Source organism: Brassica oleracea, chromosome C7 (genome assembly GCF_000695525.1).
Source record: "Brassica oleracea var. oleracea cultivar TO1000 chromosome C7, BOL, whole genome shotgun sequence".
Lineage (NCBI taxonomy): Eukaryota > Viridiplantae > Streptophyta > Magnoliopsida > Brassicales > Brassicaceae > Brassica > Brassica oleracea.
Window position 1 is genome coordinate 47,728,143 of NC_027754.1, and position 27,413 is coordinate 47,755,555.

The window sequence follows — 27,413 nt, forward strand, 5'->3', positions numbered from 1 at the left end:
GCATGCAGGTAATGTACGTATACTTATTGTTTTATTGGGGAAGGTATCATTTAGAGCTTAGCTTTTCAGTACAGCTAGCCACTGACCAATCGTTTCAAATTTGTTTGGACCTACCACTTTTCTATTATTGTTGTTATTATTACCTTTTAATATTCATCGAATTTGTCTTGTTTTCTTTCCCCACCCCAAATCTTACTGTTCTTTCACTCTTTTTTTTGGTAAAATCTTTCACTCTTTTTGTTATTAGAATTTGATTTATTTCGTCCACTTTCTGGCAAAACTAATCAAATTACTTATTATATTTTTCGTAGTCTCATGTTAACCAAGTAAAGTGTTTTACGAAGAATTAGAGTAACTATGAAAACAAAAATCTGATTCCACTATATTATTGTGATCAAATTTTTTATTGACTCTCAATGATTGAAGCAGATAAATTTTGCCAACGGCCTGAACTGATACACGCGGTGCGATTAATCAGACGGTGCTCTGCCATGCTTCACGAAGATGATAAAATCGTATCTTATAAATTGTGATCATAAAGTTATTTTTCGTATTTTTGTATCAAAACAAAAATATATCTCTTTAGCAAAAAAATAAAATAAAATATATCTCAATATCACACGGTTGAAAGTCGATACCATATAGCTTAATATAATGGTTAACTACACTTAATTTGATTCGCGACGAGCGAGATGACGACTTTCTTTGTTCTCAGCCCTATGGTAGCATGCTAAGAGTTGTTCGATACTTATTTAATTATTCATTCACAGATCCTATTAGGAAAGGGAATCCTATAGATAAGGATTACCTTGATGTTTCCATTTATCTTACATTGTCGATATGTTAAAGTTCCTATATTATCTAGGGCTTACACGACAATAGCGATTGTATATATACGGATGTATGTCGTTAAGATGAATTCAAGTTATCAGTTTATAATATCTTCTCAAGTTTACATGGTATACGATTGTGTTCCTTATTTATTTTGCACGATCGTTTTAGTTGCTTTGATGAGAGTAGCTGTGAAATATTTATGCTCCGTACATGAACATTCTAATTTTCCAAGAAAATGAAAATAAGAAAGTTGTTAAATGTTTGAAAAAGGTTGTTAAATGTGGAGAGGCGTCAGAGTAGGGATATGTCTATGTTTAATTTGTGGATATTAGCTTTCTTTTCCTTATCCACACCACACAAGTCGTGGTCTTTGAATATTTTTTTTTGTGGTAAAATCGTTGAATAGTTCGTCTCCCCATCTCTATTTATATCGTTTTCTCACTCAAATATATAGTAAGAAAATTAAATTATATCTGGCACCTTGCCACTCTAGTTTGGAAACTTCAATCAATCAAGTTAATCAGGACCTGTTAGTCTGGTGGTATACGACTTGCAGTGCAAGTACGGCCTCGGGTTCAACTAGCACGAGGCTTTTACATGGGTTCTTTGACCTGAGGAGACCAACACGTGGCCTGATCCAAAGCGGTCGTCAAAAACTCTAAACCTGGCATGTGGCTAGTCTGGATCCACGACGTGGAGACTAGAAAACTTCTCGTAAATATAAAAAAAAAACTTCAATCAAGTTTCGTCTATAAAAGTAACTCTTGATTGGCTAGTTGTTTTTGGATAAACCCGTTTTAAATTATATGAATGATGTTTGTAAAATTTGCGTTCAATTGAGAACTTTATATAGGGTATGCCCATTTCATAATATATCTAACTTTTTCAATCGAATTTATGTTCATATACATATTAGCTACCATGTCTAAGAATGTAATACACCATGACATTTTTTGGGATGAAAACGATAGTTATCAAAACAAATTAAGTCTAAATAATCTAGGACACACCACACTCGACAAACCCACATGGAATTAAGAGCTATCGATAAGAAATTGACGGACTTCATAAATTTTGTAAAACAAATCTATTTAGACCAAAATAAATGTCATGTTTTTGTATTATTTTCCCTTTCCATTATATTGACTTAATATGCTACCCACCATTTTCTTGTCGTACTCGTTCATTATGATAACATAACTCAGCCGACAATAAAATTATTTGAGCTATATCGGAAAAACTACTATTTTTAGGTAACGAAAACACAAGCGGTTTTATTTTCATCAGTAATACACCTTTTATATCATGTGAGTAAACAGAATTTCATACTCGATTTCATAGCGATTTCGTTCAACGGATCCTGTTTCAACGATGTAAATTGGATACATCACGATTCAAAGTGATTAAATTTCAACAATCCGACTTTGCAGTATTTCGGTTCATTCGACTTTGTTCTAAATTTGTTGTGTTCTTGTTATCTTAGAAATTTCTCTACTCCTATTATCTATGTTTTGTTTTCTACTTGTAGCACTATAAACTTTTCGTGTAGTCTCAGATTTTAAGTTTTAGTGAAAATAGTTATCCTCAAAAAAAAAAAAAAATTCAGATGGATCTTTGATAAGATGAGATTTAAACCGTACTAGAACATAGAAGAAGTTCTGATTTTAAATTTCCGACCTTAGTTCACATTAATCCAAAAACAAATTTATTCATTTACACCGATTAACAGTAGAGAATATATAGTTTTAGACACTGATAAAAAATACTCAACAGGTTGAATTAATCTACTGATTCCTCTTCAAACACATAGGAGAAGATTGACGAACACAAAAATGTTGAAAGCAAGAGTGAATCTGGCTGGCAACGAGCATAGCAAATCAGATACTGATATAAAGGAAGCAGAGTCGGATAAAGAGAGAAAAAACAACAAAACTGGTGAAACAGACAGAAGGAAACCAAGTCCATTCTGAACACTCTTCCTGAATCCAGCAGCAAGAGATTGGTCAAAGTGATTTTTTTTTTGAATCCGTGTATAAATCATACATACTAGGTCTTATATCTAACACTGAGTGACATCGATACGAATCTACGAAGAAGAATAAAAAAATAAGTAGATCGTTGAGGAGAGTATTACAAGAATCGTCACGGCCGGCGGAAGATGAAAATCTTCTTTCGGGAGCTGCGCGGGAAATAACTGAACGTACAATCGCCGTCGCCATTCTCCTCGAATCTTCTTTCTGAGCTTTCTGATGTGAAAGGATTAATGGACTGTTTCATCCTATCATTTACATATCAAAACCTGTAATAATACCTAAAAAGATAGATCACTAAGATCTAAATATTTAGATCATTATAAAACTTATTGTTGGGCTTTTTCAAGCCCATGTCCAACTCTGCGTTGTCCGATTAGTACGATATTGTCTATTTTAGGCCCGGGGCAAAGTCCACATGGATTTGATTTTGGGCTCCTTCCCAAAAGGCTTCGTACTAATCAGAGTTGGACATCCTTTTATATACTAGACATTATCTGTCTAGACTCCCCATGTGGGACTTTGTTTGTATTCACAACAAATTTCTTCTCAAACCAAGTACCACATTGAACCCTTGGTTCTCAACCTCTAGCGAAACCTGGTACACATCTTGTACCACCGTAATCACCAACGTGACTCTTCATCTAACCCTTGTTACACTATTAGGATTTATCCACCTAACCCTTGCAGCACCATTAGGACATTTACCACCTAATCTTTAAGCACCTTTAGGAATATCCACCTAATCTTGAATCGTCGTTAGAGAGAGACTTTCGACACAAGTCTCCGGCACCACTTAATCGCGAAGTCACCTTGAGGATTCTCCTCCCACAATTGAAGCTTCCAGGATCTTTTAACTGGCTTCTGCTACGTACCCTCCCTTCCCATCGAAGGAAGCACTACTTCGAACTTGAAAGGTATTTTGGTTTTCTTGCAGATTTTCGTCATCCCGGCTCTGATACCATTTGTTGGGCTTTTTCAAGCTCATGTCCAACTATGCATTGTCCAATTAGTACGATATTGTCCACTTTTGGCCCGGAGGCAAAGCCCGCATGGATTTGGTTTTGGGCTCCTTCCCAAAAAGCGTCGTACTAATCAGAGTTGGACATCATTTTATATACTAGACATTATCTGTCTAGACTCCCCATGTGGGACTTTGTTTGCATTCACAACACTTATGGACCGGGTCGGTCATGGACCGGGTTGGACCCACGGATCCATGAGTTTTGATCCATTCATGTATGCATGAAGTGAAAAAAAAAAGAATGAATAGTTTTCACTTTAACTGTTCAAAATACAAACCAATTATACAATTACCTATTCCTTTTTTTTTGTCATCCTTAGATTATATTAAAACATGTGAAATGCGATCGTACAACAGAAGCCGGTAAAGAACACTTTCTTCCCGAAATGGCATTGATTTAATTATATTAAAGCATGTGAAATACAGTTTTGTTTGTTTTATTTATATTCATAGTTTGGTTCTATTCTATCATTCTATTTTTGATAGCTAAAAAATGGCCATTTTGTCATCTTGTAATTAAGAACCAGTATGGGAAAAAAATTAGAGACCCTAAATGAAACATTGATTTAGGATCTCTAGTTTAAAAAAAAAAGAAGATAATATACATAAATAAAGAACAAAGAAGTATGTGCAAAAATAAAGTTAATAAGGCATTTATATTATCCGGAAATAATTATGCAGGAGCATAAAATGTCAGTGTTAACATGTCTGCCATCTCTAAAATTCTTAATAAATTGTTTATAACTTTCAATACATGTTTATTATGATTACTTATATATTTAATGATAATAATATGAAAATAAAAATCTACAGAAATTGATTAAATCGTATATATATCACAAGTCCATAAAACTCAAAAAAAAAAAAAAATACAAACTAAACAATCAGAATCCACAAATATACTGCATGCTCACACTACTTATTTGCATCATGATCAAGTCCATCTTCGTCCAACGGTGATGTGATAATTAAACTGCAACAAACCTCTTCAAATGGCCCCTTCTATTTTTTCCATCCCATATATCATTTGGAGCGCACACATCGAGTACGCTACATAGAAAGAACCCTTGTTGCAATAATATAGCTAATGCTTGCCAGCAACGCATCTACGACAAACTCCACATCACGGTTGCCGGAAGCAGGAAGAAATGTTTTAGACAAAAAAATAATATGTACACAAATAGATCATTGTAAAAATAAACCCCATATTGGTAAGAGACGGCGTTGAAACTGTGTTAGCTTGATCATAACTTGTGGACGGTCGATACAACTTTTATGAACTAAGTAGTTGCATGAGATACAAGCGTAACGTGGCTCTTTGTTGCCCCCCAACCCACAAACATTGCATGGTAAAGAAAGTGGGTTATAAAAAAAAGTGAGAGAATGATGATGCCTCTTCGGGTTTGTGATCTTAAAAGGAGGATCTTTCCAGATGCAACAAATGCCCATACTGAAATTACATTCATGACAATGGTGAAACATTCTGCCGAGCTTGTCTTTACACCAATCACAAGTCTTGTCTGATTCAATTTGTCATGTATCGGAGCCACAACCGCCATTAACATGCTGATTTCAAACAGATTTTTGTTGAATGAAAAGATTTCAGTTTCTGAATATTGAATGGCCGTGTTTAGAGTGTGGTTTGGGTGATGAGGATGCCTCATACCCTGCGGAAACACGTGACAACTGTCGTTGTGGAACACGACCTTGCATATATCGCAGTAGTAATGCCAGCCACCTTCTTCAAATTCATAACGTACTGGTCCGCACCTAAAGCACTCCGAAGGAGGAGGATTGTCTCGACGGCGAAGCGAGTGAGGAAAAAGAGGATCAGAGAGACGGCATCTCTTTGTGAAATTTGGTCTTTCTTCGCCATCCATTTTTTGTTGGGATTAACGAGAGGAAAAGTACGGTGTTTTGCAATATTATCATCCATTCATTCGAATCTCTCTATATTTATAATCTCTTATTCTTGAATCAATCTATGTAACTAGTCAAATAATGTTTTCTAATTTGAATTAGTCTCTCGATCTGCCTTCGTTATTATGTGTTTTTTACTTCTTCCGTTTGATATTAAATTAATTTCTTGTATTGATTTTTAATGCACAAGTCGCAACAATAATCATTTGATGATTTCAAAACATAAAAATTATCCAAGTTAATTTTTATTATTTGTTCCATACATTTTGTTAATTAGAAAGAGATACTGATGGAAAATGTGCAATAATTAAATGATAACCTGGTGTTTATATCAAACACCGGTTTATTATATGTTACTTTCTTGTTGTTGCGTTCTTTAGAGCCATGAAAAGACTCTTTTGATGTTCTCCAAAGACATAAAGATCTCACCACGACATATTCTTATGTTGTTATACCAGAAATATTATTAATGCATACTCATTCAAGAGTCAATACTGCAATTTTGGCGTGTGATCTTTGTCTTTTAATTTTTCTTCTTCGTAGTTGATAAACCATTTCAAATGAATGATGTATAGATTTTGTGTAATGTGATGAATTTAGCCAACGGTTTCTAACCTGAATTGGTCTCTCCATGCTGTCATTCTTTGGCACCATTTGTTCCCAACCTAGCTACTTGAAATATTAGACTTTTATAATAAAAGAAAACAGCATCGAGAGATTTTTTTTTTTTTCTTTTAAATCCATTGCGACTAATTACTAACATACCAAAGATAAACAATTTTTCTTTACAAGCGACCTACACATCAAGTTTGAACTGAGGAAGAAGAGACTCATATGAGGATGACAAGCATGTTTAGGCCAGATTTAGTTAGGTTTAATGGTAATTAGTTTAACAACTAAATTACAGGTTTACATTGAATGTTCGGTTTTAATAATAAGTTTTGGTTTAACAAACAATTATCATTTTTCTAAACAAGGATCAAAATTCCCTTACGAAATTTTACACATAAAAGAATCAAACATTCAAAATTTGCCCTATACAATGTACTAGAAAGAAAAAACATATAGCGTAGCTTCGGTTTTTTTTTTTTTAATGAACGTAAAATTTTATTCAATCAAAAACTTTGTACATCAAGTGCTTCAGCTTTTTGTTAAAAAATAAAAAAAATGAACTCTATCGAAGGCAAGCAAGCTTGCGATTCTCCAAGTTTAGGATTGCTCTTGAAGAGATCCAAACCAAATGACCAGTCCTTCTTCCAGATATTTATTTCCCTGCCCTTTAACTGATAGCAGTCTAAGCCTGACTGTCTTGTCCACAAGTTTAATGAGACAGGCTGTATGTTTCGGCTGTTCACCATTCCTGCGAGTATTGCGTTCCCTCCAAATCGCACATGCACCGTTGCTTGAAAGGTGTATCGAAGAAGAAAGGTCTTTGTAGGGGTGAGAGTTGGATTAGAAATCATCTCAATGATCTCATTCCAATCGGTGGTAAAGGTCCCTTGCAAAATTCCCCCTACAAGAGTCTTCCATATTTGCTTAGTATAACGACAGCTGAAGAAGAGGTGGTGATAAGTCTCATCAGCTTCATTACACAATACACAAGTCTGATATACTGCATTATTCCACGTGCATCTTATCACAGGATTGCAAACGATTGCGCAGAGCAACCCAGAGGAGGAAAGAATACTTCGGTTTGGAGAAACCATATTCCCTTGTTCCATACACAAGCTTGTTGATTTTGTCTCAACTGCAGCCAAGTCTTCTTTGTTGAGAACCTATTATCAAACTTCCCATCTCTCTGTTTCCAAAGCGGGATATCTTCCTCTTGACTGTTTTTAAGTCTTCTAAGCTAGTTTCCATATCATCATAATCTTCTAAATCACGCCCGGACCAAAATTATCAGTCTTGCACATCTCTCTAATCATTCACAACTCCTCTTCATCTTCTTCTGACATTTTCCTGATGAGGTTTGCTTGCTTCAATGGTTGAGCAAATAGCAAATTACTATTTGCTCATCACATTATCCTACCCGTTTAGCATAATCATGCTCAAAATGAACCAAAATGTATATATGCTTTACTTCTTGTAAGATTAAAACTTAATTTCCCATTTATTTATTTTTCACGTATAAGAAACAAAAGACTCTTGTATGAGCCTAACGCAAAAAAATATGACAAAAGTCCCAACTTTAATAAACAACAATAGATGAAGTCAAATTACATATATGGTTCATAAGTCATAACCAACACGTTTGGAAGTTCCTTTTGCTTGAGAGACCACTTCATATGAATTTTTTTCTTACACGACAGGAGTCACAAGTCTTATTTATCATAAACTTTTTTCTTTTGACAACATCATAGTAGTTCTCTCTTAAAAGATAGGACCAGCAGAGAGAATCTCCTCCGTAAGCTTACCATCCACACCAATCTTATGATTAGCAAACGTCTCAAAGTTCTTCTTGAACAAACCTCCCAGCTTCAACAGAGTTTCCTTATGTGCGTTCTTATCAGACCACTGCAATTTTTCATCAAACCAAACAAATATGGTTTCATTATTCAATCTGTTACTAGCATTTTTTTTTAAAAAAAAAGAAAAAGATTTTGCAGAAACTAACCGAGTTGACAGGATCCAGGATCTCCGAAGGTATCCCTTCAATCTCAGTTGGGATTTCAAACCCAAAAATATCTGTTTTCTTGTAGTTAGCCTTCAACAAGCTCCCTGAATGGATTGCATCGATGATCTTCCTAGTATACGCCAGCTTGATCCTGTTTCCAACACCGTAGCTGCCACCGGACCAACCAGTGTTAACGAGCCATCCAGTAGCGCCTTGCCTCTTCATCTTCTCGGCTAACATAGCCGCATACTTTGTTGGATGCAACATTATGAAAGCTGCACCAAAGCATGCTGAGAATGTTGCTGTTGGCTCCTTTATGCCGTCCTCCGTGCCCGCAACCAGAGCAGTGTAACCACTGATGAAGTGGTACATGGTTTGTGCAAGATTAAGCTTGCTCACAGGCGGGAGAACACCAAAGGCGTCACATGCCAGAAGAATCACGTTTTTCGGGTGTGGACCAACGCACGGTATTTTCGCGTTTGGAATGAACTCAATAGGGTATGCAGCACGTGTGTTCTCTGCAAAGCAAGAAGAATCGAACGATGATCACTTTGTTTTTTTTTAAATACGGGAACTCACATGTAATATTATTTTTGTTCCAGCGGCAATTCGAACCGGAGAACTCAGACACAAAATTCAGAGTTTTTTTATATTATTTTTTATTCTTTATTCCTTAAACAATAGTTACACATGATGTAAAAAATTGGTTTTTTTTATATGAATAAATTTAACATTCATTCAAACAAAAAAAATCAGGGTTTTTTTCTAGTTGAGCTAACAATCACCAAAACGAAAGACTTTATTTATTTTTACCTGTAACGGATTTATCAGAGTAATCAACTTCTCTGGTATGTTCATCAAACACAACATTTTCCAAAACTGCAAAAAGATTAAATCAGAACCATATTGTTCTTGAGTTTGTGCTCTTGAAACAGTTTTTATGTATTGTGTATTCTTTTTACCTGTTCCAAACTTGATGGCGTTCCAAATATCAGGCTCCTTCTCCCTCGAAAGATCAACGCACTTAGCATAGCATCCACCCTCAATGTTCGAAACACCAGTCTCAGTCCAACAATGCTCATCATCTCCTATCATGTACCTGTTGTGATCAGTAGACAGCGTCGTCTTTCCAGTACCTGAAAAAACAACATTCATAAGACTTATCTTTCCCTTCACCATGATGTCACTAACTACTACTAGTATACCTGAAAGTCCAAAGAAGAGAGCAACATCTCCATCTTTTCCCATATTGCAACCAGAGTGAAGGGAGAGAATCCGACGCTTAGGCATAAGGTAATGCATCACACTGAAAAGTCCCTTCTTCATCTCACCAGCATATTGAGTGCCGAGTATAACCATTTCCCTCCTGCTAAGATTCAAGTCTACGCTAGTGGATGACGTCATGTAGTGAGTGTAACGGTTACACGGAAACTGTCCAGCGTTGTATATAGTGAAGTCCGGAGTACCGAAGCTCTCAAGCTCCTCCGGTGTTGGCCGGATACACCTGCCACCCTCACCAGTTATCCAGTTACAGAACAAACAATAAAGGATTGTTTTTTTTTTTTTTTTTAACTTACATGTTGTGCATGAAGAGTGAATGGTAAGCTCTAGCTGAGACAATCCTGACTTTGATTCTGTTCTCCGGGTCCCAGTTCAAGAACTGATCATTCACAAACACCTATACAATCCCCCCAAACAGTAACAAGTAGTTCATCAGCCGCTAAAGATCACAGATGCTGATTCAAAGCTAGTTTTATACCTTCTCCAAGGAGTTCAAGTAATCAACGGCTCTTTCTCTGTTCACCGTGAATGTATGTTCATCCATTTCGATATTCGGCGAGCCCCTGAATCAAATTTTTTGATCTTTGATCATTCCATCATACACTGAAACAGAGCAAAACAGAGGAAAAACAGAGCATAACAGAGGATACTCACTTTCCCCACCAAAGCTCGTCCTCTGTAGTCGCATCTCTAACGACACGCTTATCCCTCGGAGCACGACCAGTTTTGGCACCGGAAAGCGTAGCCAAAGCTCCATTGGAAGTGATGAACGAACCTTTCTCGTACTTGATAGCTTGCTCGTAGAGCTCTGCGGGAGAAAGGTTGTAGAGGACGTGGGTGAACTTCAAGGAGCTATCACTTACAGCTCCCAACGCTGGAGAGAAGATGGATTGATGCTGGCCGTGTGCGTACGCCGGAGTAGTGGTACCGTCGGCCTTTTTCTCAGCCGGGTCTCCTCTCACCACTTTGGGTCCAGATTCTCTCGTCAGCGAGGCCAACGATGCACTGTGTCACCCACAACATTCATTTTATTATCTACGTGTCGCTTTATACCACGGTCATGTTACATATTTTTTTGGTTAATAGTCATTATGTCGCATTAAATTCTTTTTGTAAGCTAAAGCCTTGCAAAAAAATTATATATTGCGCAAAAATGGAAGAAAGATTAATTGAAAATTTTCAAGTTTAGTGCTTCACGTTGGAAAATTTCATAAATTTAATATAAATATATCTAGGTAAAAGACAATTCAATTCAACAAATGAAAAGGAGTTTTGTTTTTTCTTTTGTTTTTTTTTGAAAGAACACTTGATTTTGTTTTTCTTTATGATTGACAAAAAGAAAAATTCTTCTTTCTTATGAAAACGACTCACATGAAAAATCAATATCTTGCTTAATTCAATATAAATATTTTGTTGGAACTCTTTTTATAAAAGACAACATATTTATAGAATTTGTTATGTCTTTTTTTGGAACACACGAACTTGTTTACGACTATAAACAATATAATATGTTAAGAAACACAGGTTATAATGTTTACCTGATAGACTGAAGCTGAATCTTCTGGCGTTCCTCCTCGGAGAAGGCAGCGCCGCTTTGGTTAATAGGAGTGGTGGGAGCAGAACGCTTCTTCTGTAAAGAGTGAAGCTCATCGAGCGTCGTCGCCTTCACAGTCGGACCACTGTCATCGTGGCATATTTCGTTATCCCTTTTAGCTCCCGTCGTTATCTTTGGTATAGCTGGTCCTTTCGGGAAGCTAAACCCTCCGTCACCGTTTGCGTTTCCATTACCGGCCGACATCTTTTCCTGTTTATGCTGCTTACTATAGAATTGATACAAGAGATGATGAAATGTTTCGAAGCGAAAGTGTGCCTTTTAAAGGTTCGATTTTCTAAACCATGGTTAACCTTTAACTGTGATCAATGGTTTGAGAGAGCTAACTGTTGAGTTTTTGTCAACAAGAGAGTTAACTATAGTTAATGTATGTTAAAGATAGGTCTTCTATTTATTATGGGTCCCACTCGATAATGTAAGATAATTTAATTTTTATTTAGCTATTTTGTATTTGGAAAAAAATAATATACGAGTTTTTTTTATAGAAAATAAAACTCAATAGATGCTATTCTACGATTAAAATTCATGTAGTTTGTAACACGTTCCTTAGAGTTTGGATATTAATTATTTTCATTTGTGAAGTTTGGTCCTAAATTTTAAAGTTTAAAAGTAAAATTCATCTTCAAAAGATATATCATAAGGTGAGAATGCATTTACGGTTATAAACCATTTGGTTTTCTTTTTCTTTTTATATATGTGAAACAGTTTAACTTTTATTATTTTTAGTTCCATCTGCCATTTTTGTATGTAATATCATATTAGTATACGTTTTCAAAAAACGAATATCTTCATCTATTTTGAGATACCTATTCTGTGTGGTTCTTGCTAATCTCAGTTGTGTTGCATCTTCCCAACTTGATTAGCTACTATACCTGTTTCAGATTGTTCATCTCCATAATTTGATTAGTTTACTGTGGTTGATTAGGTCACTCTTTTTCATTGTGGTTAACTCATTTCTAAACTAGATTGCCCACTCTGTGCCGTTTATGTCGCTGCTTAGCAAATTGGAGTACCCATTAGTGAAACCAACTTTTCTAGGTAGCTTTTCCTCGGATCACTTCTTTTGCAAAGTTTATATACGGCTATGCTCACGGACCAGTTATTAAAATTTAGATATTAACTATTCTCAGGTATTAGGTATATGCCTAGCCTAAGAGCACTTCCATCTCCGGTTGTGTTCTCTATTGACTATTGCGACTTGATGTAGGTTCCGACTTCAAGATAATCGCTTTGGTCTCCTGCAAGTTAAATGGTTGTTGGTGAAGCATAGTTTTAGCTAAGCTTCGTTCACTTCCTTACGGTCGTGTTTTGAACCTTCATTGTCGTAGTGAGTCCTTGTAATTTTTTTGTGGCTTTCTAAGGCACCGCTGCTTTGTCTTGTGACTTAGGGACTAGGTACATTAGGATTAGATTCATCTAAGCCGATTGTATCTCCCTACATCATTACTCGTTTAATGAAATTCACGTACTTAACCAAAAAAAAGAGCATTTCCATCTCATAAGTTTTTAAAAATATTTTGTTCATATATTAATAAAAAAATGTATGAGAAAGGTTAGACGATACTCATACAACACGAGTCTTCATTTCCACATTTGGATATCACTCAATGACCAGTTAACCATGAATGAGCGTTCAGCATCCAAGCTTCTCAAATGAGCGTACAACATTTGGCTCGAGAGGAATAGAAGATTTCAGGACAACACAACTACAACATCCGCTCATCTCTTCAAACCATCTACCGCTTTATTCCTGATTTCATTTTCGGGAAAGATTGATCAATCCTAAATTCAGAGACCTAATGAAACTTTGGCTTCAGTACGAGTGAACAACACAACATTGTATGTTTCTTCCTAGAGTTGTCTTGCTTTTCCACTTTTTTTTCCAATATGACACTGATTGTTCTTAAAGTTTTGTAACCCTGTTATAAACTTGCATCATTTTTAAATGAAATTAATATATTTGGTAAAAAAAAATCTTCACTTCAGTGTTGAGATCCTCTTTAGACATCCATTGAGCATTTGTCACGCTGTAGACTACTTGTTCTTTTCAAAGAATATAAAATTAATGCATTGATGAAAACAACAATATTAGAGTATAATATTACTTTATGATTTCTCAAAAGTAGAACTTACTTTCAGAAACTAACTTATAAGATGACAATTATTTGATATTCCCTCATCTTTTATTTTACTTAATGTTTATATACAATATAGTATTTGATAAAATTTGAAATGATGTGATATTTAATGAGTTTGAAATGATTTGGGTGAATTATAAAAGTTATCGTGATTTTAACTAAAATGATTTTGAATTCCATATAAATCTATGTGATTTAAATTTATAACTTATAAAATCCACCAAAACATATTCAAAACCACAACAGATATATCAAAATCTACTACTTGAATTTAATAAAATTAAAAACGAAAATATTTTTTAAATCTGAAAATTCAATAATATCCCCATTTTATTTTTAAAATATATATCTGAATAAAAGTAACACTTATTATTTAATATGTATTGATCCAAATGTCACAGCATTCTTCTTCGTTCCATAGCAATTTTGTCCTTTTCTGTTTGTGTGGCATTTTATCAAAAATTCAACTTCTTCATAATCAGCGATAAGATTTGACTTTTTTCTTGTTTATCATTATTGGGAGATTCTTAGATTAAAGTTCTTATAGGAATATAAGAATCCGTCTCTTAACTTTTAACTAAAAAACTTAAGAACTGTCTCTTAAAATTCTTATTTAAGAGACGATTTTTAGATTTTTTAATTAAAAGTTAAGAGTCAGGTTCTTATATTCCGTTAAAAATCTCATTTTAAGAACACTCCAATAATCATGCTTTTAGACGCACATTAAAATTATTTCTATTTTACAGGTCTTCGTCTTATGGGAAATAAATCCTTCAGCAAGCAACTTTGTTTTCATTCAACACATTTTAAAACTAGCAAAAAAACAGTGAGTTGCATAATGGTGTAGTGGAAAATGATTTTACGATTTGAAAGTTTGCTTTATTATATAAATGTTGCAAGTGTCATTGTTAACAAGTTGTTTTCCGATTTATTTTTTAGCTAAAAAAATAAAAATAAATATATTATGAGCAGACGGTATTTTAGTAGGTTCATCCTATTTTAGTTGTTTTGAAATCTTATTTTTAGTATATTCTTTCTCGCAAGTGTATTATATGTATCAATAAGAACATTCGTTTTATTCTCTTTTGTTCTATTATCATGGTATATATTTTATTTATAGGATCGTTAGGACCAGATCTGAACACAATCTTCTTATAAATTATTGGTCTTGGTCTTCAATTTTTTTATATAAATTATATATAAAAATATAATTATTTAAACTATACAAATATTAATATTTTCAAAAAAAATGTTTATAATTCCCCAAAGTATACTAGTTACTTCTTTGAAAAGGTGTAAGTAAATTGACTTTAGAGAAAGACTAGTCACATTCGACTTGAAGTTGTGCTCGATACAAATTCCAATATGGCTATTTGCGGTGAGATGATTGTGTAATCAGATCATCTCATGATTTGATGAAATTTTTGTGTCCAACATCAACCAAACTGAAAGATATATAAGTATTTTATCTATTGTAATAAACTTTACAGTACTGAAATTCGCTTGATCGTTTAGAAAAATATATCGAAAGATTATACACAGCTCCGATTGTATTTTAGGAGATGGGCACGCATCTCAAAGGAAGTGGATTCACGAGAGGACACGCAAGTCTGAAACAGATGAATACGAACACTAATTTATAATTAGTTCATATTGCGTTTTATATGAATCTGTTACTTTAAGGAACGTTATGATAGTTGACAGAAAAATAAAATTATTTTGTCGAAGACAAAAAAGAAGAAGATTGTTATTCACAAAGTACCGCGAATGAGAATAATTTATGAAAGTATGGTTTGTTCAAAACAAAAGAGAATAATTTTATAAGAGACACGGCAATTTGCATGCAGGCATGGGCGCATGAGTACAAATAAAACAAACTTTGTATATAAACAAACTTTAGCAATACCAAAAAGGTGGGGGTCGACGAATATGCTTCTGTTTTTTTTGGTGTCATTTTTTATATTAACTAAATTTGTATAAATTTTGAAATGCACATGAATATGATGACAAAGATGTTTTTATAACAACTCGCCGTTAATCATAAAATGCACATAAATATGCATTTACCTAACCAAGTTTTTGCGGTACGATATCAATGTTATGGGATCTAGCTCTGAAAGACAAATAAAATTGCTTCAAAAGACAAATACTAAATTTAAATCTATACACATATTCCATATCCATGCTTGTAGTGCTAGACAATAGACTAATCCATATTTTTCATATAAGCTCAGTACTGTAAATTGTCCAAATCTAGATTAATTTGCTATTGATCATCTAAGTAATTTGGACCAGAATGTATTAATTATGATTCTTTGTAATACCTTTTATGTTAGCCCGATCCAATTCGATCGGGTTGATGGGACTCTAATCACCACAACGTCCCTATAAACTTGCGAGTTTGAAAATTCAATAAGAATATGGAACAATATGAGGAAATAAATTAAGCAATTTTTTTGCTTTCGGTTGTGGCCGTGACCGATAGATGTTTACATCAATGATCCATATTCAAAAGAGAAAAGTTGATATTAATTTGAATCTTAATTCCGTGTTAAACATATCGAGAAAGCAATAGTTGTTCTCCAAATTTCACTTATGATTCTTCATTGGTTCTTTCTCATATTAATTGTTATGTTTCCATTACAGATTCTAGTTCTGTCTCCTTGCTGGGGAGGTTGATTCATTCTTCCCTCTTTTTCTTTTCAATTTCACATTCCACCAAAGAGAGTAGTATTCTACTGATCTTATAACTAAACGCATCATGTGTTCCTGACAAAAATAGATTTTAATTTTTTTTTTTTTTTGATAACTCTGATATCTGGGCAGCCACATTCCCAACTATCTCCGTAGGGGGTCCAGCGCCCCAACGGAAGGGATGTTAAATCCGCTGTGGCCGGGGCTCGAAGTCGTGATGGCGGGCACCTCAGCCGAGGTTCCTTTACCACCAGACCACGAGGCACGGTTAATAGATTTTAATTTTAGATAATGTTTTTATTTTTTTCCACACTTTTCGCAGTCTTCTTACATATGTCCTGCATGCTTTGATTTTCCAATTATGTGACAAAGTTTCCCGTGGTTTTCGATTGGCTAAAACTGAGTGGTTGTACTTATAATATTGGGTTCATAATTAAACACATTTATGCATAGTTTTCTGTTACATTTTCTGTTACAACGTAGCATGCACACTTAAATTGCTAACAACACACCATTTACAAACTAAGGAAGATTCAAAAAGCAAACGATTATAAATTTTTGGAATTAAGTTCCTAACATAAAGTTGCAATAATTTGACTCCGACGTTATGTAAACTTGTAATGTTGGTTACACTACGCTGGCCAATTCTCGAAGTTTAAAACCTCAAAAGATTACCAACAGTAAGTCCTACTCCAGTATTGGGCTTCCTCTTCGCTTGTAATGGGCTTTTTAATTACAGAAGACCCAAATATCTAAGAAGAAGGAGAACCGTCCGTCTGTAACATGATTCGATAAATCCAACGGCTAAGATTCATTGTTGACAAATCAAATGATAATAATCTGAAGGAGTGATGAGATGAGAAGAAGCACACCAGAAAATCTCGTTTTGTTACATCCCTCTCGATAAAGCGAAGAGACGATCCCAATCTTCTTCATCTTCCACCTCTCGATCTCAGGTACGATCTTCCCCTCTAATAATAATACACAATTCGGAGAATCTGCCATCAGTGTCGTCGTTAGTAAGCGGGGAAAATGACTTGAGATGGTGGATCTGTTAATCTTCGTTGATTCCAATTAGGAAAAAAAAAAAAGGGGATCCGATGGGAGGAGGAGCAGAGAATGGACACGGAGGCGATTTTAGAGCGAAGGTATGGAGCATGTCTGGTGGGCCTTACTGTAGGCCCAAGCACTGGCGTCGGAACACAGCCTTTGCTATGTTCGGCGTGTTCCTTGTCTGCATCCCCATCGCCATGAAATCTGCTGAGCTCGAGGTATCTCGGTCTTTTGAAATATGTTCGATTCAAAGTTACAACCTTTTGAATCTCTTGAGCTCTCCAAAGTCCAACCTTTTTTTTTTGATTATTTCGATTCAAAGTTGCAACCTTTTGAATTAACTTCTAGCCCTTGAGACGTTGTTATTTTCATGCTATATTACTGTTTAGTGTTTAGGATTTTGAGAATTTTATGGCCTTTTGTTTTTGATCTTTCAGCAAAGGCCACACATGCCGGTACGTCCTATTCCTTCACAGATATGGTGCAAGAACTTTGGAACCAAGGATGATTACGAAAAAGAGCACTGAATCTAAGCCTTTTTTTTTTTTTTTTCATTTTCATTACTAGTGTAATAATAATCTGTCTTTGCTGGAATCTTCTCAAACCAATGCAATGTTTTTGCACGCTTGTGTTTTTATGTTTGCCATTCAAATAGTGGTTTTCATCAGACATCTAAGTTTTGCTTTGATGTATCGATAACAACTATAAAGACAATTCTTCAATATTCTATCAAACTCTATCTGCATCATATACTCTATTCCATCAAATTGCCATCCTGATTAACTGTTTTACTTGCATTATTCTTCTTATTTTCTATTAATTTATCTATATTAGTCTCTACATTGTTCAAATTATTCGCAATCTAATGCATATATGATGATTTAGAAACATTAATGGATTATTTTGTTCAATTTCTAGACTGGAAGACATCTTTCGCTATATACACAGAAAAATTTGGCAACTAACATTTGGGCCTAGAGATTGAACAAAATAATCCATTAATGTTTCTAAATCATCATATCAAAAAAATTTAATAGGGGAGAGGAGAGCCCAAATGTTAGTCACTGAGAGTGCAACAACAAGACAATCTTTCTTGGAGATGTATGAGATTTAGAAGCTATGAAGAGGGGAGAACTTGGAGCAGCTCTTAACCGGGTAACCACAAACTCAGATAAACTAAAGCAAGCGAGGTCTGATCTCTGAGACGAAGCTTCACAGATTACGTTTTCTACTTCTAGAGATATCTCAAGAAGCTCTCAACTAGCGAGAAAACATAGATCTATCAACAAAATGTCGACGAATGGTGCTAAGTCGTCTTTCAAATGTCCTTGTTGCCCATCCGATGTAGACATCTCAAGGTGTAGGCAGTTACATTTCTGAAACGAAGCCAAAAATGTAAATGTATTCTGTGTTTTGTTTTGATGGACTTTTATGTACCAAAAAAAAAATCCAGGGAAGTTTTGGACATCCCATAAGACCGTGTTTGTGTTGCTACTTGTTTGTTCAACTTTCTAAATATATAAATTCTTTGCATTTCCAAAATCTTATACGCTAAAACATTAGTCACAACCTTGATTCATGTGTGTTTTTTTTTAAATAGACCTAACGGACCTATTCCTAGAAAATCATGTTACATTTAATCTCTAATCTTATCATTTATATTTTGGGCCTACCAGAAATTTTTATTGGGCTATCAATAACTGGATTTAAACAATAGATAATCCATTGAATTTATAAATAGTATAAATTAAATATATATAATTTAATGTTGTAATATTATACCTTCATATGTTAATTATTTAAATATTTGTCGATGTTAACTTTTAAAATTATAAAGATTTTTTTTAAATAAAAAAAATCATATTATCTAACATTGATTAATATTTACTACCTTAAACCAATGAAAACAAATTTTAAACTATATAGTTTATTTTAAAAATTAAACAAAAACTAAATGTTTAATTATTTACTCGATAATATAAATCTATGAAGCGAAAAGTTTAATTTTTAAAAAACTTTCTAAATTTGTGAAATGTTACAATATTTTTGAATATGACAATAAAACAATATTTTACTAATCTTTATATATATAGTTATGATTTTAATAATGAAATAATAATCCGTATATATAAGAAGATACAAATACATGTGAAAGTTTGAAACAATATATTCAATGAAAAAAATATACCGTAAACGTATTATGTTTTAAAAATTGATAGACACATATATTTTATAATATATACCAATTTAGAATTGAAAACAAAATGTTTATATAAAAATAAATGAAAACAAAAACCCGCGCGGTTGCGCGGATCGAAAACTAGTTAGTTTTAAATCAGATATATCATCACTGTTTCAGTAGTTCTTACACCAAAACTATTTGAGCTTGTAACTTTTCCTTTTGGTGCTTTAGAGGTGCTATATGATTTGAATCTTGCATATACCAAATCCTAAAGAAGATCATCATGTTGAATTGGTATGAAGAGAGAGTTCAATTCAATGTATGCCACTCATTATTGGATATGAGTGGAGCACACCTATCCAGATTAAACGTACCAAAAACAATGGTGAGCACTTTGCAAAAAAATTTCTTGTTCACTTTGACTGATTGGCTAGAGTGTTATTGGTAGTTAATGGGGAACATAATTGTGAAATTATAATGGGGAACACAGTAGTGGCACAATAAGTGGTTGTACAAGTTAAAAGGTTAGACTATATCATCATGAGATCTCTTCAGTGTACAAAGTACATGAGACAAAAAGCAAAGACTAATTCCGCCGTTGCTAAAGAAAATATTTGTGACCCAATTTCACCTTTTTATATACAAAAAATGGAGCACCCACAAATTAAATAAGCCATATATCCAAACAAAAATAGTAAAATACCATTATTTCTGCATTTCACATCAACTAAAAAGTTAAAATAAAAATACTTCCTTTGACCCATTTACTTTTCATGAAATTACAGTCGGCCATCCATAGTGAATATATCCAAAACTAGTTTCAAAAGATTTGGTAAGACTCAATAATATGTTGCATATACCATTTTTTACCGTTCTATTTCTTTGTATCACTTCATTACATAACTTTATCTTAAAGAAAAAGAAATACAGAAACATCAAACCAGAAGAACGGACTAGAATCTAGCATTTTCAAACCCATGGAGGTCACTGACTCTGTTCATATGCTTCTTCATGATCGCCACCTTAGCCAATCTTTCAGCCGCTCTCCAAGCTGAAGTTGGTGTCAACGGCTCAGTCTTCTGAGCCACAGGCTCTGGGCTCTTCACAGCCACGTGTCTACTACCTCTCACGCGGTTCAAATCTGCTATCTCAGTGTCCAAACCACGTAAGCACGCGTCACCGGGACTCAAGCCGTATTGCACCAGCAATGCTCGAGCTGACGTCAGCATTCGCTCAGCACCCGAGTAATCACTGGCTTCGGTCAGTCGCCGAGACTCTGCCACGGCTCTTGTGCTGACGTGGACGTTTCTGAGTCGTGCAATGTTCGCGTTGGAAGATGATCTGACGGCTGTAGGACGTGGTATCAGAAGCGCTCTATCATCCGAGTCCCTTGTTTCCTGAGTGGTTGGATCTACGTGGCGAGATCGGACGGTCATGATTCTGTGGGACTTGCCAGATGCAGGTGATTTTAGTTCCACCAACACTTCTCTTTCTTCTTCCCCGTACATGTCACCCAACCGAATGAGCCCGGATCCAAGCCAAATGGGTCGACCCGATAGCGAGTAAACCGACGTAATCTCTCCTTGACCGGATCCGGAAACCAACCCGAGCTGTAAAGTAAGATCCTGTACGGACACACTCAACAAACCTTTGATGCGTTTGGCAAACACGTCCTCCGGGATAACTTTGCTACACGCGCCGAGGTAAAGAGTGTGCGTTGGGATTTCTAACAGAGAGACGCGCGTGGACGACACGAAATCTGATTGGGCCTGATGGGCCGAATCCGTTAAGACGAAGATGGTGGCGAACAGATTTCTCTGCCGGCGATCCTCGATCACCTTAGCAGCCTTCTTAACAGCATCCTTCACGCTCATCCCCTCGCCGTCGCCGGAGATATCGTCGAGAATCCGACGAGCTACTCTCCTTCCGTTCGCCGTCATCCTTCGCAGCGGCGATAGACGCTTCGAGCTCGACGAGAACGAGACCATCGAGAGACGATCGTTCTCCCGGAGAGACGAAATCACCAGCCTCATCGCTCGCCTCACCGTCTCGATCTTGCTTCCGCCGACGTCGAGAACCGTTACTAAATCCACGGGAGGTCTGCGCCGCGACGCAGGCAACGGAGGAGATTTGATCTTCATCAGCACAGAGTACGTCTCGTAACTACCTTTTGCAACGGCCACAACCGCCGCTTCCGAAGACAGCTTGACGTCAACGGAATCAGTTAACCGTTTCTTTGACGTTAACGGTGACGGCGTGTTAACGAAGAAGCCTTTGAAACCGCCGTTATCTTCTTCTTCGTCGTCGTTTTCGTCTGATTCGAGTATGGTGTTGAAACCGGCAGGCGAGATCGGAGAGGAGATCAAAGGCTCGTCGTCGTTGTAGACTCTTAAGGACTTCTTGGACGATTCTCGGGTCCTGGATTCGGATCCGGATTCCGGGGATTTTAAGTCGTGGAGAAGTGAAGTCTCTCTCCACGAGGCGCCGCAGACGGGGCATGCGGCGAGTAGATTAAGATCACCGGCGCGTGAAGCGACGCACGGGAAATGAAAAGTGTGAGAGCACTCCGCCGTGAATATCGCCGTTCCTCTCCCTGCTTTCGCGCTCTGTAAGCAAATCCCACATCTGCTGCCGTTACTCTGCTCAAAACAAACAAACAGTGAATAAAAAAGAAGCTGATGACTATTTGTTTTTGAAGTTTGGGTTTGGTTCTTACTTTATTGAAACAGAGTCTTGATTTGAGGAGAGAGAAGCTCGCCGGAGATTTCGGCGACGAAGGGGAAGAAAGGCTGAGAAGAGACAGAGGGCTTCTGTTTCTCCTTGGCGTAGTCGCTGTCGGAGTTACGTCGCCGGAAGTTATGCACTGGAGATCGGGAAGAGACGGCGAGGAGGGAGTGGCAACGGCCGTAGCGCCCCAGCTCTGGCAACGAAGAGTGGGGCTAGCTGAATCGGGTCGGGTCTCGGACTTTGGAGTAGACGGGTTAGAGAAAAAACCGAACCTTGAAGTGGGGTTTGCCCGATCGTCAACTCTATCGTCTGTCTTTCTATGTTTGGAAATCCAAAACGTTCTTTTCAAACCGTTCATCATCTTCAAACTTCTTGTTTTGTCTTTTGTGAGAGGGAAAGAAAACGTTTTTGAGTTTTTAATGCGAAACGATGAAGGTTGAATTAATACAGAGAGTGGTGGTGGGAGAGACAAAGAACAGGAGAAAATGGTGGGGTTGAGTTTTTTTTTTTTTCTTATAAAAGCGGCCTTCATTTTTTCTTCTTTCATAATCAAAAGAATAGTGAAATTTAATTATTGGGATTATCAAGATATTTTGTTATTTTCAAGAAAATTAGAAAAGCTGTTAATTTTTAAAGTTACTGCTTGGCTTTGGTTTTCGTCTAACGTTCTTGGCTATATAGTCTGAGATCCGTCGGCGTTTCCCCAGGAGTAAATTTAAAAAACTCACCCTACGAGCCTACTGATGTAATTCTAGATCCGAATAACTGGTGTAGTTCACTGTAACTAGGATTAATATGGTTGATGGTACTCTTATTATATAATCGAGGTGTTGTAGTTAAAATATTGAAGATGAGATGAAATAAATTTACCACGCAGTCACATAAATTTCATATGTTATTTTAAAATCAGTTATGTCTATACAATTACGCGAATTTTTTTTGTTGCTATTTACTTATTCGAAGCTAGTGAATAGCTTTTTATTATCAGTATTTTAATGTGATGAATATGGTTGGATTTAAATGTGATGAGTAAAAGATACGGGAGCATCATAAATGAATGGAGAAGAAGATGATCTTTATTCAGAGAGACGCCTAAACCGTAGCAGCCTACATTACTGAGTATGTATGTACTCTCTACTTAAATTTTGTCGTAGCGAGTCGGTCCATTTTTATCTTTTATGCCTTTCTAGCACTTTTTCCATTTCGTCTTAGATGTTTTACGGCAGCTTTTAACGTACACATCGCATGCACTGATTCACACATGTATTTGGATGCTTCACGTGTTTTAATGTCTACGGTGTAAAACCTGAACTCAATGGTTATACATATATGTTACTTGATAACATTGTCTATTTCTTTTGACCAATATCAAACTTTTAGTCGTCAAAATAAATTATATGTAAACCATTTTTTGGCAACTACATAAGATTTATGTTCCTCGCCAAAAGGATGGGTGTCAGTGACACCGTTTGATATGTATAATATCTTGTCGTTTGAATGAATAATGTTGTTTAATTAAGAAAATTTGGAGGTATATAACATTTAGGACATAACAAAAGATACTGTTAGGACTTAGCACTAGATTTATCTTAGTACTCTAATTATTGTAAGTGTATAGTTAATTATCGCACATTCCCTATGTTTCAGAACATTTTGGTTGTTTCTTTCTTCTCCATGTGCCGCACCGAAAACATATACACTACCAAACTTCTATATAGTATGTTAATCCGAAGTGAAAACATATAATACATATGGTTTAAACATTACTACAGAAAGTCTCTTATACACGGAACTGTATAATTATAGACTACGGCTAACATACCATATTACCATTTACATTTTATCATCTTAAGACAGTTAGTTTAGTAGAGTATTTATTATAGGTGATGATGTTTTTGCAGATTTAGAATGCTTCATGTTATGTAATCTTTTTTATTAATAGTTTCATTTGTTAGTTTGTTGTCGTTGTATATTCAAAGTTAATTTGGTATCAACATAAAAAAAATGAAAGACAATGAACCAGCAGAACAACCGTCCAAAAACTTCAATTAGAACCAGTTGAAACATTAATAATATTCACAACGGCATGCATAATTTATTTATCACAGCTACAAGTTCCAACAAACCTATTACATTGAATTTTAAATATATGGACTATACTCTTTCGACATGTGGATAAAGACTTATGGAATCGAATCATATACCTTGTAAATTATGATAATTAGTTTATCACTAAAAATAACCATCTTATACCATAATATAACATTTTAAACATTAGTTGAATTAATCTAAAGCGTCTAGGCGAGACGCACCGGTGGCCAGAGCGGACATGTAAATAAATTAACGTTTTCTTAACTCTAAACTTTTACTTAGCAAATATGCAAATTTGTGTGTGTGATTGAGCAAACCATTCTTGAGAAGCGTACTCATTCGTCGTTTTATGGCGATTGTTATAACAAATTGCAAATATTAAATGTGAATTAGGTTAATTGTTTGTTATGCTGGTAGAGAATTGAGATCAAACTCTACGGATATTAAATTCGAATTAGGTTTCCATTTATATATGATAAGTACCTATTAATTACAGAGTTGCAACTTGTTAAATTTATTCAAAAGCCAATGCATATGAGTGTTTTATACACTACGTGTTCTCCTTGCGGTTCTTACTTTTTATTCTCATGTTTTATTATAATTCATATAAATATTAAAAACAAGAGATAATCAAATCGTTGTAACTACATATGTTCACTAACGTCTGGATAAATTTGGCGAGTCGCATGTGGTTAAGTTTACACTAATGATCTGGATTTATCAAGAGCCACAAGAAGTCCCAGAACTCGAAGATAATATATATAGCAGTTAAACGGACCATTTTAATGTTCTTACGGCATCTCCAAACCAACACCATTTTTCTTCTATAATGAAGTAAAAGTAAACATAAAGTAAAAATTATTTCAATCCTATTCTATTTCTCACTTCATAATGAAATTTATTCTGTAAATAAAATAATCTATTTTTTATTTGTTCATTACTCCATTATAGAATGAAAAATAAAGTAGGGTTAAAACATTTTTACTCAATACTTACTTTTACTTTATTTTAGAAAAAAATGGAATTTTACCGATGCTATTAATAAATTTGATGACAGTAACTTCTTGCCATGTTATCTAAAATTTGATCCTAATTAACAGTTTTACATGATAGCTTCGCAAAAGGCGCTTTGTCTAGCGGTTTACTCTTCTCCCATGTAAACACTAGGCTTCCAAGTTGGATACTCGGATGGTTTCTAAGATTAATCTCTTAGAATTTTCTTAATAATATATAGAGTATTTGATGTCAAAAAAAATTAACAGACCAGAACGAGTCAGCTCTGGTGGTAAAGGGGTTGCGGCTGTAACTTCCGCCACCCGGGTTCGATTCGCGCTGGGAGGGACTATTTACATTGCTTGGGTTCCCGGCAAAGAAGTGAAAACACCTTTTTGAGAACATCAGGTGGCCTAGCGGCAGTACTGAATGTTTCTCACACACGACAACCCGAGGTCGCCAGTTCGATACTCGGGGGTAGCGGGGTGGAACTGGGTTAGCTAAAAAAAACCCTGCGTCAGGTGGGCTACGGCCAGTACTGAACGTGGGATAAGGTTTCTGGCGAGGTGGCCCTTCGGGGTGAGCCCAGTCACTATAAAAAGTTCAACCTATGCAGTTTAGGAGAACATCAGGTGGCCTAGCGGCAGTACTGAATGTTTCTCACACACGACAACCCGAGGTCGCCAGTTCGATACTCGGGGGTAGCGGGGTGGAACTGGGTTAGCTAAAAAAAACCCTGCGTCAGGTGGGCTACGGCCAGTACTGAACGTGGGATACGGTTTCTGGCGAGGTGGCCCCTCGGGGTGAGCCCAGTCACTATAAAAAGTTCAACCTATGCAGTTTAGGAGAACATCAGGTGGCCTAGCGGCAGTACTGAATGTTTCTCACACACGACTACCCGAGGTCGCCAGTTCGATACTCGGGGGTAGCGGGGTGGAACTGGGTTAGCTAAAAAAAACCCTGCGTCAGGTGGGCTACGGCCAGTACTGAACGTGGGATACGGTTTCTGGCGAGGTGCCCCATCGGGGTGAGCCCAGTCACTATAAAAAGTTCAACCTATACAGTTTAAACCGGGCCTCGTGGTCTGGTGGTAAAGGAACCTCGGCTGAGGTGCCCGCCATCACGACTTCGAGCCCCGGCCACATCGGATTTAACATCCCTTCCGTTGGGGCGCTGGACCCCCTACGGGGGGATAGTTGGGAATGTGGCTGCCCAGATACCAGAGTTATCAAAAAAAAAAAAAAAATTAACAGTTTTACATTTATTAAAAAAACTTTTGAGTTGAGGTAGAGGAGCCGTGCGGCACGTGATATGCATGAGAAGGTGCAAGATACTAAATATAGGTTTTTGGGAGACGAAGACGATCTTTTCTATCGACGAAACTTTCTCTACCCGGACCAGTTACTTTCTTAACTATTTACTCACTTTACGTTAAATATAATTTTATTGCCCGAAATTCAAAACCTAAAAACTGGCGTCTCTGTCACTGTGTATTATTAAGTGTTAACATTGCTTAGACTTCATGTGTACTGTATATTATCAAGTGTCATTGCTTAGACGGTTAGACCTCATGCATGTGGGTTCATTGTACTGGTAACAACGAGTATACTGTATACATTAATATGATTTATTCGAATTAAAGTTGCACAAACACAAAGATTATAAGAACTTCTCTTCTTATTAGATTTAGAAACTCTCTCAAAACTAAACCTTTCAATGTGTTTCTCTTGATGGAACATCTCTCCATGAGAACTCTTTATATAGGAAGAAGCTACATCTTTTCCTAATAATAATATGGAAACATTCCTAAGCTCGATATGTTTTCCTTTTTCCTTAACCCATCAAACTTCACTTTAATGAGTTAACTTGCTCCTCAAGTTAATTGGAATTATCCAACATTCTCCCCCTTAATTCCAACTTGAATCTTAGGTATGTTGATCTTCTTAACTCCGATGAACTTGTGTAGACCGTTACTAGGTGCATCGCATTTCTTCGATACGATGTTGCATCAGAACGTGAGTATAGATGCTTCACTGCTTCTCTATGACTCTCTCTTAAGCATCATATGGTGCTTCGATACGATGTTGCATCAATCTCAGGCTCCTCCTCTGCCTTAGATATTTTCAAACTTGTTTGCATCGGAACATGAGTATAGTTACATGACTCCATCTTCGCCTTGACAAGTATACCTTGCGCGTATCCTTCTTGTTTGATGTGAAT

At 36.0% G+C, this 27,413-nt stretch overlaps 3 protein-coding genes across 4 annotated transcripts; 1 reads left to right on the forward strand and 2 right to left on the reverse strand.

The window, feature by feature from the left end:
* Window positions 1–7,977: 7,977 nt before the first annotated feature.
* On the reverse strand, window positions 7,978–11,528 carry LOC106304257 (phosphoenolpyruvate carboxykinase [ATP]-like). The gene is made up of 9 exons (XM_013740666.1): window positions 11,242–11,528; window positions 10,358–10,708; window positions 10,182–10,266; window positions 10,000–10,100; window positions 9,628–9,926; window positions 9,385–9,558; window positions 9,236–9,301; window positions 8,423–8,940; window positions 7,978–8,322 (listed from the first exon to the last, which is right to left on the reverse strand). Exons 1-9 carry the CDS (start codon window positions 11,499–11,501, stop codon window positions 8,179–8,181), a joined length of 1,998 nt encoding a protein of 665 aa, XP_013596120.1. The 5' UTR covers window positions 11,502–11,528; the 3' UTR covers window positions 7,978–8,178.
* A 5,473-nt stretch (window positions 11,529–17,001) lies between these two features.
* LOC106303986 lies at window positions 17,002–17,922 on the forward strand. 2 transcript variants are annotated; one of them, XM_013740351.1, is made up of 3 exons: window positions 17,002–17,104; window positions 17,231–17,418; window positions 17,638–17,922. In XM_013740351.1, the coding sequence occupies exons 2-3, from the start codon at window positions 17,248–17,250 to the stop codon at window positions 17,725–17,727; spliced, it is 261 nt and encodes an 86-aa protein (XP_013595805.1). In that variant the 5' UTR covers window positions 17,002–17,104; window positions 17,231–17,247; the 3' UTR covers window positions 17,728–17,922. The 2 variants fall into 2 exon arrangements, with proteins under 2 accessions (XP_013595805.1, XP_013595804.1); XM_013740350.1 differs by having other exon boundaries at window positions 17,002–17,103; window positions 17,226–17,418.
* A 2,263-nt stretch (window positions 17,923–20,185) lies between these two features.
* On the reverse strand, window positions 20,186–22,613 carry LOC106301340. The gene is made up of 2 exons (XM_013737710.1): window positions 22,099–22,613; window positions 20,186–22,021 (listed from the first exon to the last, which is right to left on the reverse strand). The coding sequence occupies exons 1-2, from the start codon at window positions 22,468–22,470 to the stop codon at window positions 20,336–20,338; spliced, it is 2,058 nt and encodes a 685-aa protein (XP_013593164.1). The 5' UTR covers window positions 22,471–22,613; the 3' UTR covers window positions 20,186–20,335.
* Window positions 22,614–27,413: the final 4,800 nt, after the last annotated feature.

What these genes read in the sequence shown, in the direction of transcription:
- LOC106304257 (XM_013740666.1), bottom strand. Translation starts at nt 11,501, where the DNA reads ATGTCGGCCGGTAATGGAAACGCAAACGGTGACGGAGGGTTTAGCTTC. An exon ending in ATTCAGCTTCAGTCTATCAG is followed by an intron (nt 10,709 to 11,241) that starts GTAAACATTATA and finishes TGGGTGACACAG; the next exon opens with TGCATCGTTGGCCTCGCTGA. An exon ending in CGCCATCAAGTTTGGAACAG is followed by an intron (nt 9,302 to 9,384) that starts GTAAAAAGAATA and finishes ATCTTTTTGCAG; the next exon opens with TTTTGGAAAATGTTGTGTTT.
- LOC106303986 (XM_013740351.1), top strand. Translation starts at nt 17,248, where the DNA reads ATGGGAGGAGGAGCAGAGAATGGACACGGAGGCGATTTTAGAGCGAAG. An exon ending in TGAAATCTGCTGAGCTCGAG is followed by an intron (nt 17,419 to 17,637) that starts GTATCTCGGTCT and finishes TTGATCTTTCAG; the next exon opens with CAAAGGCCACACATGCCGGT.
- LOC106301340 (XM_013737710.1), bottom strand. Translation starts at nt 22,470, where the DNA reads ATGATGAACGGTTTGAAAAGAACGTTTTGGATTTCCAAACATAGAAAG. An exon ending in CAAGACTCTGTTTCAATAAA is followed by an intron (nt 22,022 to 22,098) that starts GTAAGAACCAAA and finishes TGTTTTGAGCAG; the next exon opens with AGTAACGGCAGCAGATGTGG.